The 17,782-nt window shown below is 37.2% G+C and overlaps 2 protein-coding genes across 2 annotated transcripts; one reads left to right on the top strand and one right to left on the bottom strand.

Annotated features, from left to right (window-relative positions):
• On the top strand, positions 903 to 4,540 carry LOC18613874 (soluble inorganic pyrophosphatase 1). The gene is made up of 9 exons (XM_007051326.2): positions 903 to 1,172; positions 2,111 to 2,246; positions 2,352 to 2,380; positions 2,721 to 2,786; positions 3,009 to 3,116; positions 3,545 to 3,610; positions 3,692 to 3,812; positions 3,920 to 4,001; positions 4,215 to 4,540. The coding sequence occupies exons 2-9, from the start codon at positions 2,111 to 2,113 to the stop codon at positions 4,255 to 4,257; spliced, it is 651 nt and encodes a 216-aa protein (XP_007051388.2). The 5' UTR covers positions 903 to 1,172; the 3' UTR covers positions 4,258 to 4,540.
• On the bottom strand, positions 4,735 to 16,159 carry LOC18613873 (endoribonuclease Dicer homolog 1). The gene is made up of 20 exons (XM_018124725.1): positions 14,318 to 16,159; positions 14,105 to 14,218; positions 13,010 to 13,220; positions 12,471 to 12,865; positions 12,130 to 12,361; positions 11,474 to 11,646; positions 11,257 to 11,379; positions 11,002 to 11,162; positions 10,682 to 10,915; positions 10,442 to 10,592; positions 10,178 to 10,360; positions 9,291 to 9,452; positions 9,115 to 9,210; positions 8,385 to 9,010; positions 7,951 to 8,051; positions 7,668 to 7,858; positions 6,659 to 7,576; positions 5,861 to 6,025; positions 5,375 to 5,748; positions 4,735 to 5,287 (listed from the first exon to the last, which is right to left on the bottom strand). Exons 1-20 carry the CDS (start codon positions 15,407 to 15,409, stop codon positions 5,110 to 5,112), a joined length of 5,880 nt encoding a protein of 1,959 aa, XP_017980214.1. The 5' UTR covers positions 15,410 to 16,159; the 3' UTR covers positions 4,735 to 5,109.

The following is a 17,782-nucleotide window of genomic DNA, read 5'->3' as shown; positions in this document are numbered from 1 at the left end:
CTAGTGCTTTCTTATCAGATCTCACAGTTGGATCTAATACTCCACGACTAGATCCAGCCGCAGGGAAGCGCTAATTTGGTTCCGTAGTGGTCAGATCTAGCCACATGATGCCCCAGATGGACGTTTTATTACATAGATCATCTTTCTGGCAACCGACTCATGAAGAAGAAAAAAGAAAAAAGAAAAAAAATAATTTGTAAAATTTAAAATATTAATATTTTATATGTAATTTAAATATTATTAATATTAATATTTTAAAATATATTAAAATTAATAATATATTAAATTTTTAATGAGTATAAATAAAAAATAAAAAAATTAGTAATATTTTAATCATAATAATATTAAATTATAAATAAAATATTAATATTTAAATTATACTAAAAATATTAATATTAAAATTATTAATATTTTAAAAATAAACTAAAAACAAATAATCATATATATAATAAAAGATATTTTTATTTTTTTATTTTCTATTTTTTTTTTTATTTCAAAGTTATTGTTATCAACTAAATACTACAATAAGTTATAATAATTATTCTTACTCTATTTCATTCGTTATATAAAATTACGTAATATTTATTTTATTTTATTTTTATCTTATTTTATTATCACATAATAATTATTTTATTTTATTTTTATCTATTTTACGAACAAAACGTTTCTATACTTGCTCTTATTTTCAGCAACCACATTCAAGTCACATCAGTTCAATAGCTAAAAAAACATTAGCATGCATGACATGATTCGTTTTTGGACAAAGGGTGTCCGAAAGAATTACATTGGCTTTTGTCTTGTAGGTGAGAAAATTTTGATTGGCTTACACAATTAATTTTGTTTCTAAAATAGGGGCTGCAAATTAGAAATATTTATTCAGTAATAGCCTAGCCTAGTCAGAGAGAAAACGGGGTAATGCCGAGGAGGTGGGCAAAGCTTTGAACCAACCTGTTTTTTCTCAACAGTAGACACGAGGCACTGCCGTAAAGCATTGGCCTCCCTCTTTTCTCTCTTTCTCTTGAAGACTTGAACAAACTTTCAAAGCTTCATTGTATAAATATTCAGCTATAGATCAAACGCAGCTTTAGGATCAGTGCTTACACACATCCTATCTCTCTTATATTAGTACTCAATAGCTTTTTCTGTGTCTACACTCTTCTCCCACAACAAAGGTACGTCCCTTTCACCTTTCTGCACTGTTTAGGTTCACAATGGAAACTCTCTCTTTATTGTTTTGTCGATTTTATAGATCCCACGTTTACACTTTATGATCAGCTGATATTTCATGGCCTTATCATTTTTGGGTTAAACGTGCAAGGACCCACGTTCTTTCCTTAGGATTTAATTGAATCTTACTGCTGCTGGGATTCATGAACAAACTTTGGACTTTGGTTTAGCCTGGCATAGATGTAAAGCATCAGAAGCTGCGGATTTTACATTTTAGTTTCACCATGTTGAGAAAAAAGATTGCAGAAAAATAAATATTTAAGAAAATTGCTTTTTTTTTTTTATCTTGTTCAGCGGCCTTAATACAGATCAAAAGTACTGTAAAGTACTGTCTTTTACTTGCTGAAATTTACCAATAAGCTTAGCCTCCCACCCACAATGCCTGATTTCGATGAGAAGATTTTTGTGTCATTATGTGTAATAGATAATTTTTGTCACTTTCTCTGCACATCTTTTTGTATTTCGGTGGCTGTGTAATGATGAAAGTAAAATTATGTGACTTTTAAGAGGGCATCGTGTTGGTTTACAATTGAGATGTTGGTCCATTATTAGTTTATTGTCGAAGCATAAACCACATATTAGGTTGTTAGAGTTGGAAAGTTCTGTAAGCTTGAAATTTGACTTACCCTTGAAGGTCATGTTATTCTTAGCTATTGGTTTTGCCAAATTTTTGCAATTGATATTAGTAAATTGCCTGACATTCATCAACTCAGCAATGGGACAATATATAGTTTGTTGTTTGGGCTTTTTATCACCATACCTATTCTAATATTTGATTCATTCAGATCCTAGAATATGTCAGCCAAAAGTTCTTTAATTTGATTTATCTTGCCCCTCTAATTTGATTGAATGTTGATGCAATTTATTCTTCTTCTGGTAAAAGATGAGCGAAGCAGATGAAAATGCAGCTAAGGAAGTCGAAGCTTCACGTCAACCAGTCCCCCGTCTGAATGAGAGGATTCTTTCATCTTTGTCAAGGAGATCAGTTGCTGCACATCCTTGGCATGATCTTGAGATTGGTACCTATCCAATGAGTGAATAATCAGATTTGTGGTTTTTAGCTAATATTGTCTGAGTGAATAATCAGGTTGGGAACTGACCATGTTGCAAAATATTGTCTGCAGGACCTGGAGCTCCACATGTTTTCAACTGTGTATGTTTTCTTTCTAACTTTGTCAAGTCAATTGTTACAAATCATATTGGAGCTGAACTTGTTAATAGAACTTTTATGGGTTCAAATTTTTTGACATTACCCATATAAGCAAATCTTTTTTTTGACTTGCGAAGCTAAAGAAAAACAAGAGATTGGCATATTTTACACTACATCAACAACATCCACCAATTTTCTTAGTTTCAGCTAAACTTCCTTCAGTTTTCCTCTTTCAAGAGACAATCTCAAGGTTACAAGAAAAGTTTCTTATATTAAGCAGCAATATCTAACCTCCAACCACTGCTTATTATTTGCTTTTTGAACTCCTTGTTCAACTGTACAGGTTGTTGAGATAACAAAAGGTAGTAAGGTCAAATATGAACTCGACAAGAAGACCGGATTGATTAAGGTATGAAAAATTTTACATCCTTTAAAAGATAGGGGTTCCAAGAACATGTTCCTGACCTACTATAGATGGAGACATATCTCGTGGGCCAAGGCTTTTTCCTTCTTCCAAACAATTCCAGTTTGTTCTGTTTACCAGATCATCTACCACTATTCACTTGAGGACTGGAAAATTCTTAAACAGGTCCTCATTGTAATGTTTTCTTACTATTTAAATGAATGCCAGGTTGATCGGGTTTTATATTCTTCAGTGGTCTATCCTCACAACTATGGTTTCATCCCTCGAACACTATGTGAAGACAATGATCCCTTGGATTGTTTGGTTATCATGCAGGTGAAATACCTATCTGATCTTCCTCTATCCATGTCCTGTTTATATGGTGATGGACTATAATGCTGAAAAATAAAATTTTGCTGTTCTGCTGATATGTTATGTGTTTCTTTTTCTTGCTTTTCTTATCAAATCGGAAACCTTATTTTGTTTTTGGTTTCTTAAATGTTAATGTGTCCTATTTTTAATTTAGTCACTATAATAGCATCTTATATCTTTCACGCCCTCTTCCCTTTCTCCTTCTATATGTTTTGAATCACCCTCATTACTTGCAAGGGCCTTTTCATCAAGGTGCAAAGGAAATCCCAGATTTAGTATCTGGCATTAAGTGCATTATGCCAAATTTACTTGTACAACTTGATTGTTGAATCTTTGAGCTGAATGTTAACAGCAATCTACAAGTACTGAGATTAGGTTGTTCCCTTGTATAGGAGCCAGTTCTTCCTGGATGTTTTCTGCGAGCCAGAGCCATTGGACTGATGCCCATGATTGACCAGGTATTTCCTTAAAGTTTGAGGTTAAACTTTTGACACTTATACTTTTCAGTGTGTGATAACTGCTTCATTATTCTTACCCAGGGAGAGAAAGATGATAAGATCATTGCAGTTTGTGCTGATGATCCAGAGTACAAACATTACACTGATATCAAGGACCTCCCCCCTCACCGTCTCTCGGAGATCCGCCGTTTCTTTGAAGACTGTATCCTTTTCGATCTCAAATAATTAACTCCTTGTTCAGCATTTTGTTTGTTTATCGAAATAATAGTTCCCCAAAGTGAGGAATACTGGTTTCCTAACATTGCACAGACAAGAAAAACGAGAACAAGGAGGTTGCGGTCAATGACTTTTTACCTTCAACTGCAGCATTTGAAGCAATCCAGTACTCGATGTATGCCTTAACTAAAGAACTATTAGTTCATTAGCCTAAGCTCTAAATTTAATTGCCAAGGAGGGGTATACACAGTCATGAAAGGGAATTCCTATGTCTAAAGCTGATGGACATAACCCCTTTTGATTACTTCATCCTTGGTTTCCCATTATTAATCAGCATTTTTCGTAGGCATCTCCACCTCACTGAGGTTTTTGTGTTGCTATGGTGCAGGGACCTTTATGCCGAGTACATTATGCACACCCTGAGGCGATAGGCTCACAAGCTATTGACCTTCAATTCTCCATTTATTCTTGGAGGGAAATGCGTCATATTAAATAAGACATCTTACCAACAGCAGTTGAATAAGAATGACTGCTTTTTTGTTATTCGGATGATTATAATTGCTTGTTGGATTAAACCATCTTGTGGGGAGAAATGATAAACGGAATGCTAGCATGTGATTTTGTCTTTGTGCAGATCACAGCCCAATTTTTTTCTCCAAAGCAATTCTATACTGCATTAAGATAGCTCGACAGGCTTACTACTAAATTTTTGCAGACGATACTTGTGATTTGTTTTTTTTTTTATTCATATTCAATGCCAGTCATTACCTTTTTTCTTTTACAAGCTTCAATCATGCTTATCTTCTATGCATTTCCCTACTTGCTTCCTGTAATCATTTAAGGGATTTGTTCTAAAACGTTTTCGAAGCAACTGAAACATTTAGAATGTTACACTTCCAAGATATGCCTTAAATCCAAAACAGCAACTTCATTCCACGTTTATTTAACAGCAGTGTAAACTTCAGTCGATCTATTTCAATCAATTTTTACAGTAGAAAATAGATTATAGCCAATAAGAATGAAAGGAAAAAAGGACAAATGTCTCCTCTATCTCCTCTAGCAAGGTGTTGGTCTTCCCTTATTACACTTATATGGACATCAATAGTTGCCAAATTGGACATCCATTTGCTTATATAAATTTCCTTTGATCTAAACATAATGTGAATTAATGGCCAACAAAAACCATACTGTGAATTGTGAAATAATCATTCCCATAAAAAACCATACCATGACCAACAGGGGCAATTGTCAAAAAATAGAACTAGATACCAAAATAATCATTATCATGAATACCATTTGTTTAAAAGTTCCAAGAGAAGCACCGCAGCTGAGTCTTTGGCTTTCTTAACACTAGGCATCGGCTCACCTATGCATTCATCTGTCCACCCCCTGTCAGCGGTATTCACCTTAACAGCAAAGGTAAATCTCTTTGCATGTGCAGGCCCCCCCTCATTCACACACCTAAAGATATCAATGCATCAGATCAGTATGTCAAGTTGTTATTGTCAAAGTACAAGAGGAAAAAATGTACTAATTGTAATTTCTTACCGATAGAACGGCATAGGCCAATTTCTACGCAGGCAGATATCATTCAATGTTTGTCTGGTAAATGTCTGGTTGCCATTCTTCTTCTTCTTTCCATTCTCCTCAGTGTTCTCTTTAGCTTCAGCTGTTTCCTTCTCTTTCAAAACAGCAAGCGCGTTCCTGGCAGCTAGTTTCTGTGCCATCTTCTTTTGAGGGTTCTGAGCAACCCCAATCTGGACACCATCAATGAAAACCTCCACAGTGGCCAAATTACCACTTCGACTGGCTTTGTATTCCAAGCCTTCAGCTTGTTGCTGGCATCGCTCTTGCAGTTCCCGCACAGGATGCATTGGCAATGTCTCTGGAGTGACCATGGGATGCAACAGAGGTTGAAATACCTGGAAGCAAGAGCAAAATTTCCCTTATCAGATCTCTTATTCATATAGCTGTAAAAAAGGAAGCAGGGAGTGGGTTAAGGGACAATAACTCTGTCCCTTTGCTGAAACTAACCCTCCAGACAACTGAAGTGTCTCGTCCACTGTCAAGAAAAATGGCACCAGCAATGGATTCGACAATATCTCCAAGGACTTTTGGAGCTTTGCAATCTCCCAACCCAAAGGAGTTGAATCCTGGCTTTAATAACTCATCCTGAACTTCCTTCACAAAGTCCCGAATCTGAAATAGAAGCCAAAAATATGAAGTCAGGAGGAACCAACCCATTCACAGACAGAAGAAACCCTATTACCAAGCAAATGATGTCCTTTTGTTCTACTTATTATATCCATGAAACAGAATGGACAAATTTAAATTTATCAAGCATAACTTCATTTGTCACATAATTATAACAGTTGTCTCGAATTACATCCAATACTCTATTATTTATGATCTTTTACAAATTTTCTTTTTTATTAAGATTTTACTAACCTGATTAAAATGACAAAATTGGTTTTCTTCACTGGGGATAATAAACAATGAAATTTTGGTTTAAAACTATTAAGGGTGGCCATCTAAAACTTGACCTGCACCCCACACCGCCTAACCCAGCAATGACATAAAATGACTCCAGAAATGGATTGTGTCTTGGCAATTTTTTTTTAAAGTCAAAACGAGTCTGGACATAACCTGAAAAAGAAATGACTAAACATGAAAGTGACCTAGAAACCAGAATCACTGCCATCACTAGGTGAAGAGAAATACTAAACATAGTAGTGCGTGCATGCAGCCCATGTAACAGAACAGACAAATCATAATGGGTTAAAATTGCCACCCAACATTAATAAGCTAAATTTAAGAAATGAGAAAATAAACCTGTTTTTCAAGGGCACTTGATCCATGCCGAAGGTGCACGTGCAGCTGGTGCTTTACTGCAACACGTGCAAAATTTTCATTGTTTACAGCAGCAGCTCGCAAATCAGTCAACCGACCCGGAGGCAGATTGGTGTATGTGAAAAACAAGTGTCTCGTGATAAGATGATCTAAGACTGCATCACCAACAAACTCCAAACGCTGGTAGCAAGATACTCCAGAAGATGGGCGTGAAGCATGAGTAATAGCTTCTACCAACAAGGCCCTGTTTTTAAACTTAATGTTCAACGCACCTTCTAGGGCATCAAAATTTACACTCCTTAGTATACTTTCTGGAACACTAGATGGCGTCACCATAGATTCCATCTCATCAGGATCAGACTCCACCTGAATCCCAATCCATTTCATGAGGTGGTTAGCTGCATTTTTCCCACCTTCAACGTAATAAATTCCGATTAGTGCTTCAACAACATCTGCTAGGGTCTTGCTAGAGAGGACTCTGTAAGAACTTGAGTCACTCTCAATCTCACCATCTTCCATTTCTTCATCTTCAAACCCATCACTGTGTTCTTTTACTGGTATAACATCAACAGTTGCCTGTTCTTGATCAAATAAGGACGTGTCTCCATCTTTTGTATCCTCGTCAAAGACTGGCAATACCCCAGGAGCAGCCCATCTAGACGGTGCAAAGCGATCTGCTTGGATATATGATTGAAGTCCCTTACTTAGTGCATACTGATACAAAACCATGTTACTCACCATTAGTTGTCTCATCCTGGTAAGTTGACCTTCATGTTTCTGGGGATATTTGAGAAACAAAAATCGACTAACAACCCATTTCAAGTAAGCATCTCCCAGAAGCTCTGCCCTTTCATAGCAAAATGTCTCCTGGCAGGAGGCAGCAGTCAAAGCTTCCAAAATCTGTACATATAAAAGAAAGACAACAATTAGTGATCATCTAAAGCTGCTTGAAATTGATTTGAAATTGATCAGCCTGTGAATTATATCACACCTTTGAAGCAGGGACTGAAAATTGTATTATACGCTTAAGTTGAACTGCCAGAAGCATGCTTTCAACCCTCCTCATTATAGAGGGTAACCTCTGGGCACCTCTAACAAGTGATCCAGAAAGTGGATGAACAAAACACAGCTCCGGAGGCAGAAACACATAGTATGTTTTGTCAAGAGCCTCCTCAGATTCACCTTCATATGATAAAGACATTCAATTTGGCACTAAAAGGACCATAAGAGATGCCAAACTAATGTTAGAGACAAGGAGCATTTTCTAAATATACCTTCTAAGTGCTCAAATCGAGGAGATAAGAGATTCTTGCAATATGAAACACCACGACCTCTTATTAAAGATTGTTGCTTGTGTCTCAACTCAACACCATACCTGATAGTAATATACAGAGGACGCAATAGCCTAATGCACCCTTTGTTGTGCAAGAAGAAACAAAAAGCATCTTTGATCTGTAAGAACATCAACTACTATCAGGTAGAAATGTGACAAAAGCTCACATATTATGCACCCAAAAATAGTCAACCATGTCCTTCACAGAGTAGGATATGCTTTTCTTTTCTTCACGCACAACAACTATGGTGCATTAAGGCTTATCCCATCCATTAGAAAGAAGCAATTACTAAGCAGCCAATTGTAACTTTTAATTTTAAAAAAGCGGAGGGAATAAAACAGGAATTAAAAAGGTAAGAAATATCCAATTCATACTTCTGCTTATAGTAATCGGCATATGAGCTGTACTCCAGAGGACCAAGATAGCCCTCTTTCCTTGGAAATGAGGTCTCTGCTGTCATGTCATAGCGAATTGAATCTACATAAAACCTCTTCCCTGAATGAGCAGCTGTTACTATTTTTCCAACAAGATCTTCTGCATGTAAGAAACCATCAGCCATAATCAATTTGCCTTTGGTCAAATCCCCTTCTTGTACCTCAATCACATCTCGAGTAGGAACCACCCCAGTAGCTTTCACAACATCAAATGGGGCTACAGCTCCTCTGATACCATAAGTAGGATGGGGTTTGTGCCCAAAGGCTATGCCATGACGCAATTTCCCAAATCCATACTCCCTTCTGTCACCACCGAGCGTTCTCTCATTAGTGCCAAGGTAAACATCTGGCCTTGCTCTCTGAAGGGGATTGCTCCATGCATCTGTTGTGATTATATTATCAACCAAATCCCAGTCAATCTCTTTTACAGGATCTACAAACTTATCGCCAACCACGGGGACAAACAAATATGCCTTGGCAGGATCCCAAGGAGTGGTAGAAGGATCAACATCCACGTCCAGTACAATGCTCATCAATCTTACGTGAAAACTTTTAAGGGATGCCAGCTGCACATAAAGCCAAATTTGGAGTTATATCATAAGCATAGTCTGAAGTATGAATAGCAAAAAACTCAAATTGTAATCATCCATATATTTAAACAGCAACTCACCTGACTTTCAGTAATATCTATCGATCCCCTGAAGACAAGAGATGCCTTTGTTATCATGGCTCGAGCGATAAATAGATCCACCGACATCGATAACACCTGTTGGTAACAAATGTGATTAAATTAAATCTTACTTACCAACTGCACCTTAATGCTAGAATAAAAATAAAAGAAAGTACCTCTGCATCCAGCTCTTTGCCAAAAAGTACTGCAAAATCTGAGACTTTATTTAAGAATGGATCTTTTGAAGAGCCACTATTTACACATTTGATAGTATACATGTACAGATGAAGTATTTTGGAGTCCTCAGTGCCATCTCTTCCAGATAAAATCCATTCTCCCTGTGGACCAGAAAGCATAACAGAAAACCATTAAGGACACCAAGTAAAGTGATGCATGACATATGCAACACAAAATGAATATTAGAAAGAAATACAATTTATCCAAAGTATTTAATCAAAAATGGTATCACTCACAGTAACAATGTTTTCATGGTTTTGGTATTGTGAAATTTTTTTAAACCCTTAATATAAATTATGAAAGTTATGAGTCACATTGTGATGGAAAGCTTTTTCAGTTTATGAAAATTTCAAACTTTCATCAGCCATGTATGATGTATGTAATGTACAAGTATTCGAAAATTTAAATGAAACTTTGCCATTTATTCCTTGATTTTTAAAACCAAACCGTATAGTTCTTTATTCAAGTGATTTGAAGAGTTACAAGTTGCAGATAAGTAAGTCTACTTCCTTCCCAAAAAAGGCAATTTCAACTTTGATGTCCAGATAAGCATTGAAAAGAATGTCATTGTTACCAACAACACAAAGGAAAACTTGGTCAAATTATAAAAACAAGGAGCTGAGCAGATTGCAGTGGAGAAATTAAAAGTCACCAGCATCATGGTGGTTGCAAATATAAAGATGGACACATGCACTACTATATCTTTAAAAAACAGAAAAGAAACAGTTAAAAATGGCATCCAATAGATTGCAAATGAGCTAAAAGTTGCATCTGCTAGTTTCCCATAGTACATAGACGGGAAGTCAAATCCATGGAGAACACTAACCTGGAGTATATTTGCTACACCTTCCGGATAGAACTCTCTATGCCTAGCAGTTCCAGGAAGTGGGTCTCTTTCATCATTCTGGTCAACCTTCTCAGCTTCTTCCCCACTTCCTTTGTCTGGCAAAAGCATATCAGTAAATGCTCCCATCTCATGGAGCTTCTTGCAAGCAGCCAAACATACAGCCTACAAAGTTACAAATGTTTACCAACATGATAATATTCTTGAATATAAGTTTGATGAAGACATAGTGACAAGATAGCATGCCTGCTGGGCAAGACGCATTGAACTGCATATGGGACCCTCAAGCTCTTCAAACGGTGCATTGCAGGGGAGTTGAAGCTTGCAAGAATATTCGGTTGGACCTCCTGGCTTCTCATGCTTCTCCATAATAAACTCAGGCCGAAGTATTGAATATCTAAAAAACAAAGGTAAGGGCAACTTAGCAAAAGACTGAACCTCAATAGAATAACAGCAAATGTCAATACCTTATAATGAGTACAGTACCTGTCACTAGGAAGCTGAGAGCAGTAAAAATGGATGAGTCCAACAGCAGAATTTAAGCTCACAATAGCACCAGTTGATTCAACCTGGTACACTGTACCTGGTACCATATCCACCGAAATCAACCTTGAAGTATCCTTCAGATGACTAAGGTCAGTTCTCTCAATTGCTTCTTTCCGCAAGGTCTCCTCACTATTCCGTGCATTCTTTAGGAATGCAGCATGAGATAGATTTCCTCTGTAGACAATATGAAAATATGAGTTTGTCTGGGTAACTGCTGGTGGAAAGAAAATGTCTAAATGAACCACACCCAACATAAACACCTCTCAATCATCAAGATGTAATCTGACCCAGGCTTCCTTGCACGACCCCTAGACTGAATGTATGCCAAAACAGTTTTTGCAAGATCAAAACGAATTACAACATTGCATTGCCGAATATCCAATCCTTCCTCAGCAACACTAGTTGCAACTAACAATGTCACCTACAATGGAAAGTAAAAGTATTTATCAAATGTCTACAATGGCATGATTCAGATCTTGAACAGCTTAAGATAGGAAAACAGAATTTGGACATACACGACCATCTCGGAATTTAGCAATTGTGTCTTGCATTTGTCCAGTTCGCATTTCTTGGCTGTTGTTGTGCCCAATCAAACTTGCACACCTAATAAAATTCAGAGATGGAAGCTCTGCAAAAACCTATTCACAAAAAATTTAAAATAGCATTATTAGGAAATTGCAAGGGGCTGTAAATCTATCATTTAACATAATAAACCATGTTATTCCTTCTAACCTTAGGAAGGACTAAAGCAGCCACAACTCGCTCAACAAAGATGATTGCACGAAAATCCTCTGTGTGTTGATATTTGAGAAGTATTTTAATCAATGACTGTACTTTCGGGGTCACTTTTCCATCTGCAACAGCCGCTCCAATGATCACATCCACGTGCTCTCCACCAGAGACAACTATGCAAAAAAGGTACACCAGAATATTTTAAAAATCATTCTTTACAAATATATTAGATAACAAAATTATTTACACCAGAATATTTATGCCAAAAAGTAAGACAAAGAACACAGCAAAAGCAAGCCAGCAATACATGTTGGTCGTTTACTTAGAGTTACCCAAAAGCATACATGCAAAGTTAACTAGCAAAGATAACTTCTCTTCAAGTGCCCCACAAGCGACAAGCAATGAATAAGAGAATCAGAGCATCAAGGAAACAGATTCTAGCAATTTCATTCACATCACTTATCCAGGAACTAAACTAATATATCTGACCTACACTGTTGTTGCTATAATATGGTCTAACCCATTTACATGTAAGCTGGCTTCATATACTCAACTTTTGCATGTTAAATCAATTTTCAAAATCATTAACAAATCAGTCACAAGTTGGGCTGGCAAAGTAACAAAACAAAGGTAGAAAAGTAAACTAAAAGACCCACCATAACTGTCAGGGAGCTCTCCTTCCTCAATCTCATCAGGACTGGTTCCATCTTCAGCACTTTTGTTCTCTGCCTCAGCAGTGCTCATATCTTTGTCAGTAACAGCTCCCTCTGATAATTGGCATTGTAAGAGAGACACAACTTTATTTAGGTAAGATTCTTGAAACTTGACATCAAGCTGGTAGTTTGCCCTCTCATCATTTTGTAAGGCTGTCAAAAAAGATTGTGCAACCTGCAAAAAGGAAAGAAAAAAAAACATAACCAAGATCATATGTATCAAATTAGCAAAAAGACAAATGCATAAGTAGATTGCAACCTTCGTCACTTGAAACATAAGATACCTTGCAAGCACACCATTGACCCAGTTCACCAAGTGCATAATTAATGGCCCTCAACTTTTGAATCAAATTAGCAGCTCCATCACTTTCTGTTCTTTCAGAGACACCATAAACTTGGCGGAGCTCTTCCTTGGCTCCTGCATCTCTAGCTCCCATGAACTGCCATTTACTTCTCCTAGAGCTTGACTGCGCAGCTTCTTCAACTGCCACTTCCATTTGTTTTATTTGTTCATGAAGGGACCATAAACTGGCCGCTTTGTCATACTCAACCACAATTTCTGAGGGCATTGGCACATGTCTCTCAAGTTCCTTGCGGTCTTTTATTGTACAGACTACAGAATCCAGTTTACTTTCTAGATTACGAATCTTTATTGCACAATCAACTTGACTTGAAACGCCTGAATATAACAATTCAGAAATATTTGTGTTAGGGAGCAAATCTTACAACCAACTAAAAGAAAATTTTTGCGAGTGAGATGCTCCTTAGTCTCAAAAAAATATAAATTAGAAGAAAGACCCACTACAAGAAAATAAAAATATACCCTTCAAGTTCACAGGAGAAGCAGTCATCCCAAAAACAGAAGGTCTATTCTCCTTTGGCGTGGTGTGATAGAATTCAGACATCACCAGTGAATAAGGATGTTTCTTCACAGCATGATGACATTCATCCAGAATTAGAAGATTGATTGCTTCCATTTTAATTATGCTGTGCCTCAAAATATTCAGCAGAATCTGAGCTGTCATAACTAAAACCTACAAGAAAACATCAATTGAGTAAATCAAGAAATAATTTCAAGTTACAGCACCAACAAATAAAGTTGTCATAAATAAAAGTGATTTCTCTTATTTATACACTCAGCAGCCCCCTACATTAAGAATCATCTTAACCATAAATTGAAACAATTACTCGCATATGCAAAATCAACAGCTCCAGAAGGCTCAAAAAAGATATTGTAGGACACTTGGATGTTAAACAGCACACTAGAAATTGCTCAATTACATGCGGAATGACAAGAATGTGGCAGCCTATAATACCTTGTCAAAAAGTACCAAAGAAATAGAAATTCTCTATCCAACCAAAATATCAAATACAGCCTACTTTCACTTGATTGTGCATCATATGGTAGAACTACGTCTGTTTAATATTAAGGTGCTGACATGACTTTCAGTTCAGAGCTTTCCTCCGTTTTCTTCCTCTATTCCTACTAAAATGGGTCAAAGGGTATACTACTGTTATTATCCACAAAATACCAATTCTAGAAAGTTGCATATAAGGATCTTCCTAGAATTCGAAAACTATACCTATATCATCCCATTCCTACTAACTTGAATTGAGCTAAAAGTACTTTGATTCAAAAATCTAATCTAAGTCAGGTAATTGCTGATAAACTACTGAGATAAAGCTGGGTATAGCAAAAGCGTCCCACAGACTGGATATACAAACATTTTGTTTAATGCTCATTACAATGTCATAGCTAAAAATTACTACAGAAAGATACTGGATTACCAATGACTAGCACCAAAAACACACAAGTACTACCATATCAGTAGAATAAGAAAACTAATTAGAACATGAAAGAAAAGCTCAAGATGACAGTCAAGCAGAAGCTTTCACAGAAAAGAATTTGAAAAGCTACCTGTTTTGTTTCAAACTCACGCTGCCACCTTCGAGCATCCCAGAAATCTTGACCCATCTCTCCACAATAATGACCCACTTGATAACCAGTTCGCTCACGAATAACTTCAGCTTGCTGAAGAAAGCCAATGAATATAATAAGGACAACTGAATGTCAAACCATGGAACCCATCATATCTTAGAAAGTGCATAAAAACTCCACAAATTTTACTACCTGATAAACTAGTGGAACTTTAGGAACCAAAAAGACAGAGAGCATTTTTTTCTTTTGCTTTTGCAAATCATCACAAATACTTTTGATGAGGAGAACAGCAATGAGTGTCTTCCCTGCCCCTGTTTCAAGAAATGCAATTGTATTTTTCTTTTTTGCCTGTTCAAGAACATCCAACTGATACTGACGAGCCTGCTCCTCCAAAAGTTTTTCCTTAGGCTGTTCAACTTTCTTCTCTATCTTTCCATTGCATTCCTGACTTTTGTCATTAGCTGCCTTCCCTTCTCTGTACCGGTCTGCTTCCCAAGTACCCAATCTAAAAACCACCTCATTGGACCCTGATCGATCCCTTTCCCAATAACCCCTTGGTTCTCTATCTCTCCGTTCCCTATCTCTCCCATCCCTCCTACTACTACCATTATAATGCTCTCTTCTCCTAACATGCTCCCTATCTCTCCTATCAAATTCATCCCAATCGCGAACTCGTTTTCTAGCAGAACACCTCTCCCTATCCCTGGGGTAATATTGCCCTCTACTTGGATACTGCCTATCATTCTTGGAACCATTCACACGAGCCCTCTTGCCACACTTCTCTTCACTATCCAAACCCCTATCCCTTGACTCACAAGAACTTTTGTCCTCCCTATGCACTCCATTCTCCTTAGAAGAATAATCAAACAAATTCCAATTACTATTTTCACAATTCTTCTCCTGCCCTTTACTTTCAAGGTTGTTCTTTTCAACACCATTAGGCGGTGGAACCGAGTTCTCAGCTAAATTCTTGGAAACCCCAGATGGCTCATTCTGAAACCATCCATCTCCGACAATAGAATCTTGAATTCCATCACCATTGACAACGGAGCTATTATTATTGTTGTTACCTACTGGAGGAAGGCCACCCCCGTTCTTGATGCTATCAAGAATGTGATCAATTCCTCCAAAGAAATCTTGATTGGAAGCATTGTCAACTGATTCTTGAACTATAGGAGCATCAAAATCAACAAAATCATTAATAAGGTCACATGAAATGTCCTCACAAGCATCCAGCCAGTAAGATGACCCATTACTACCAGAAACCCTACCCTCATCCTCCATTAATATATTATTAAAATATTACGATATTCTCACTTCAAGATAGTAGCAAAACGCTGAAATCTTTGAAACAACAAAAAAACCCAAAAAAGAAAAGAAACCAAGGCGAACAAGAATTATAAAGACAACCCAGAAAGAAAAAGAAAGAACTTGAAAAGAAAACGAAGGATCTTGATTGGGTTTTTGAGAGAGGCAAGAGTTCTGATGAAAATAAAAAAAAGGTCAGAGAGATGAAAAAGAAGAGTTAGTGAAGACACAGATAAGAGTAGATAGACCGCAGGAAACACGCAAGAAATTTAGTTAAGGAAGGGGATTCATTTAAAAAGAGAAACAAAATGGGAAAAATAAAAAAATAAATAAAAACGAGCACCCCCACCAAAACTTCGTGTGTGATTCTTAGATTCCACGGTCTATCAACGCCTATTCTGTTATCTTCCTTTTCTCTTTTCTTTTGACTCCTCCTTTCAAGCGTGTGCCTTTCTCTCTCTCTCTCTTTTTCTTTCCATATCTGCTTTGCTTGCCTCTCTCTCTGCTTCTGGGTGTTTGCTCTGTTCTTTCGCTGAAAGATATATAGAAAAAGAAACGGGCAAAAAGAAAAATAAAAAGCCCAAAAATATGGGTTTTCTCTTTTCCTTTTTCCCTTACGAAATGAATTTTATCTTACAAAGAAACTTCTTTTACTTGAGGCGGTTCTGTTTTTCTTTTTTCCTTTCCAAACTCGAAAGTGTAGAGCGACAGTGCTTCACGTGATTCAGCCAAACGTATTATGCCACGTTTATCGTAGAAAGGGTTTAGGGATTACGTGGTGATTTGTGAGTGGATGGTAGGATAGGGTTTTTGGAACTATGTCGTTTACTTGTGTTAGCGTAGGGAGTGGGGGGTTTTAAGGTTCTCTGCTTTCCAACTTCCCAGTTTTTGCAAAGAAAAAAACATGGAGAAGAGCAATTTTTATAATAAGAAAAAACGAAAGGGACACTTGTCAAGAAAACGGAGCCCACTCGTGGAATCCAGCATCGGGGGGATGGGGAAAAGCTAGTTTAAGGCTATCCTAGGGAGGAATTCAAAGGTCAAAGATGATGGAACATTCTGAGCCGTTTGATTTATTCCCATTAAAATGCAGATCAAGAAAATGAGGAAAGGGAATAATTCCCTAGATCAGGCTGAATATTTTTATCCTACGAGATCTTCCTCGGTGGGACCAACTAAATGGCCTTTCGTGTAGTGATTGGGTGAATTCGCGGGGCCAGTTTCTATTTGGCATATTAATTGATCCATGATTTTCCCTTCTGCCTTTTTTTTTTTGCCTCTCCTCATTCAATATTTGCATTCATTTCTCACACATTCCGTGAGGAAATGCTTTGAACATGCACTTGAAGAATGTTTGTTAGAATTACTTTGGCATATAATTAACCTTAATAACTGTCTTTAAACCATCATTAGGAAGAAATTTATTCAATTAAATAAAAAATTGTGTGTTGACCTTTTACTCATTCTGGGTCATTTGGGACTGACTTATGCTTTTGCGTATTAGTTTGGGGATTAAATGGCGGTGGGGAATTGTGAAGTTTCGACTCTTTCCTCTGTGGAATCTCAGACCACCATTTAATGCTTGGGTTTGAACTTCGAAGCAATTTTCTGGACGACAAAACTCCTTTACACTTTTGATACTCCATCTCGTTTGATCCTAAACGGGGAAACAAGAGTGATGAACTAAAAAACAGAAGTACGGGTTATCATGAACAAGAAAATTTAACCAGTTTGCCTGCTTATAATTTATGTTCAGTGCCATACCAAAAGGGTAGAAATCTAAGCCATGTGTGATGGCAAAGGCATTTTAGAAAGTTATGGAGGTTGGTGGACTCAACTGAGACCATAAGGTAATTAATGTCCAAGCTTTTGAATGAGGGGGCGGGGTGTTGGTTGACCCCTGCAAAATGCTTCGGACCTCACCACTCATGAGAGAAAACAAAAAAGCGAAGATGCAAAATATTAAGTCATTTTCATGCAAACAAGTTGACATCAAATATGCGTTCGCTGAACCTGAGAAAGTGATCGCAAACAATTTAACCAGGCGGGAAAAGTTGATAAAGAAATATCATGGGATCCATTTATTATTATCCTGCTAAAGGAAGCATCACGACTAGCTAGAGCAACACATCCATCCAAGAGGGTGGGGGCTGTCAGGGACCAATCTCTCGCAAGAGATTAATTGGTTTATTAACTGATTCCATTAACATTAAGCAGTGAACGTTCAGACGTTTATACGCCATCGATTCTCACTGGTTTGGCTCCACCACCATGGGATATGATCAATTAGAATTCTGATGAGCAAAATTTATTCAGGTTTTCTGGGATATGCAGCCTGTCCTGATCTCC

Source organism: Theobroma cacao, chromosome 1, assembly GCF_000208745.1.
Source record: "Theobroma cacao cultivar B97-61/B2 chromosome 1, Criollo_cocoa_genome_V2, whole genome shotgun sequence".
In the NCBI taxonomy this organism is placed as follows: Eukaryota; Viridiplantae; Streptophyta; class Magnoliopsida; order Malvales; family Malvaceae; genus Theobroma; species Theobroma cacao.
The sequence above is the reverse complement of the archived record's forward strand: the minus strand, read 5'-3'. Positions and strand labels throughout refer to the sequence as shown.

Bases quoted from the DNA above. Each gene is read 5' to 3' on its own strand.
- LOC18613874 (XM_007051326.2), top strand. From the start codon at position 2,111: ATGAGCGAAGCAGATGAAAATGCAGCTAAGGAAGTCGAAGCTTCACGT. The intron at 3,117-3,544 runs GTGAAATACCTA...TCCCTTGTATAG, and splicing joins ATTGTTTGGTTATCATGCAG to GAGCCAGTTCTTCCTGGATG. The intron at 4,002-4,214 runs GTATGCCTTAAC...GCTATGGTGCAG, and splicing joins GAAGCAATCCAGTACTCGAT to GGACCTTTATGCCGAGTACA.
- LOC18613873 (XM_018124725.1), bottom strand. From the start codon at position 15,409: ATGGAGGATGAGGGTAGGGTTTCTGGTAGTAATGGGTCATCTTACTGG. The intron at 11,163-11,256 runs GTATGTCCAAAT...TTTCCATTGTAG, and splicing joins CTAAATTCCGAGATGGTCGT to GTGACATTGTTAGTTGCAAC. The intron at 6,026-6,658 runs GTTTATTTTCTC...CTTCTATTTCAG, and splicing joins CAAGTGCCCTTGAAAAACAG to ATTCGGGACTTTGTGAAGGA.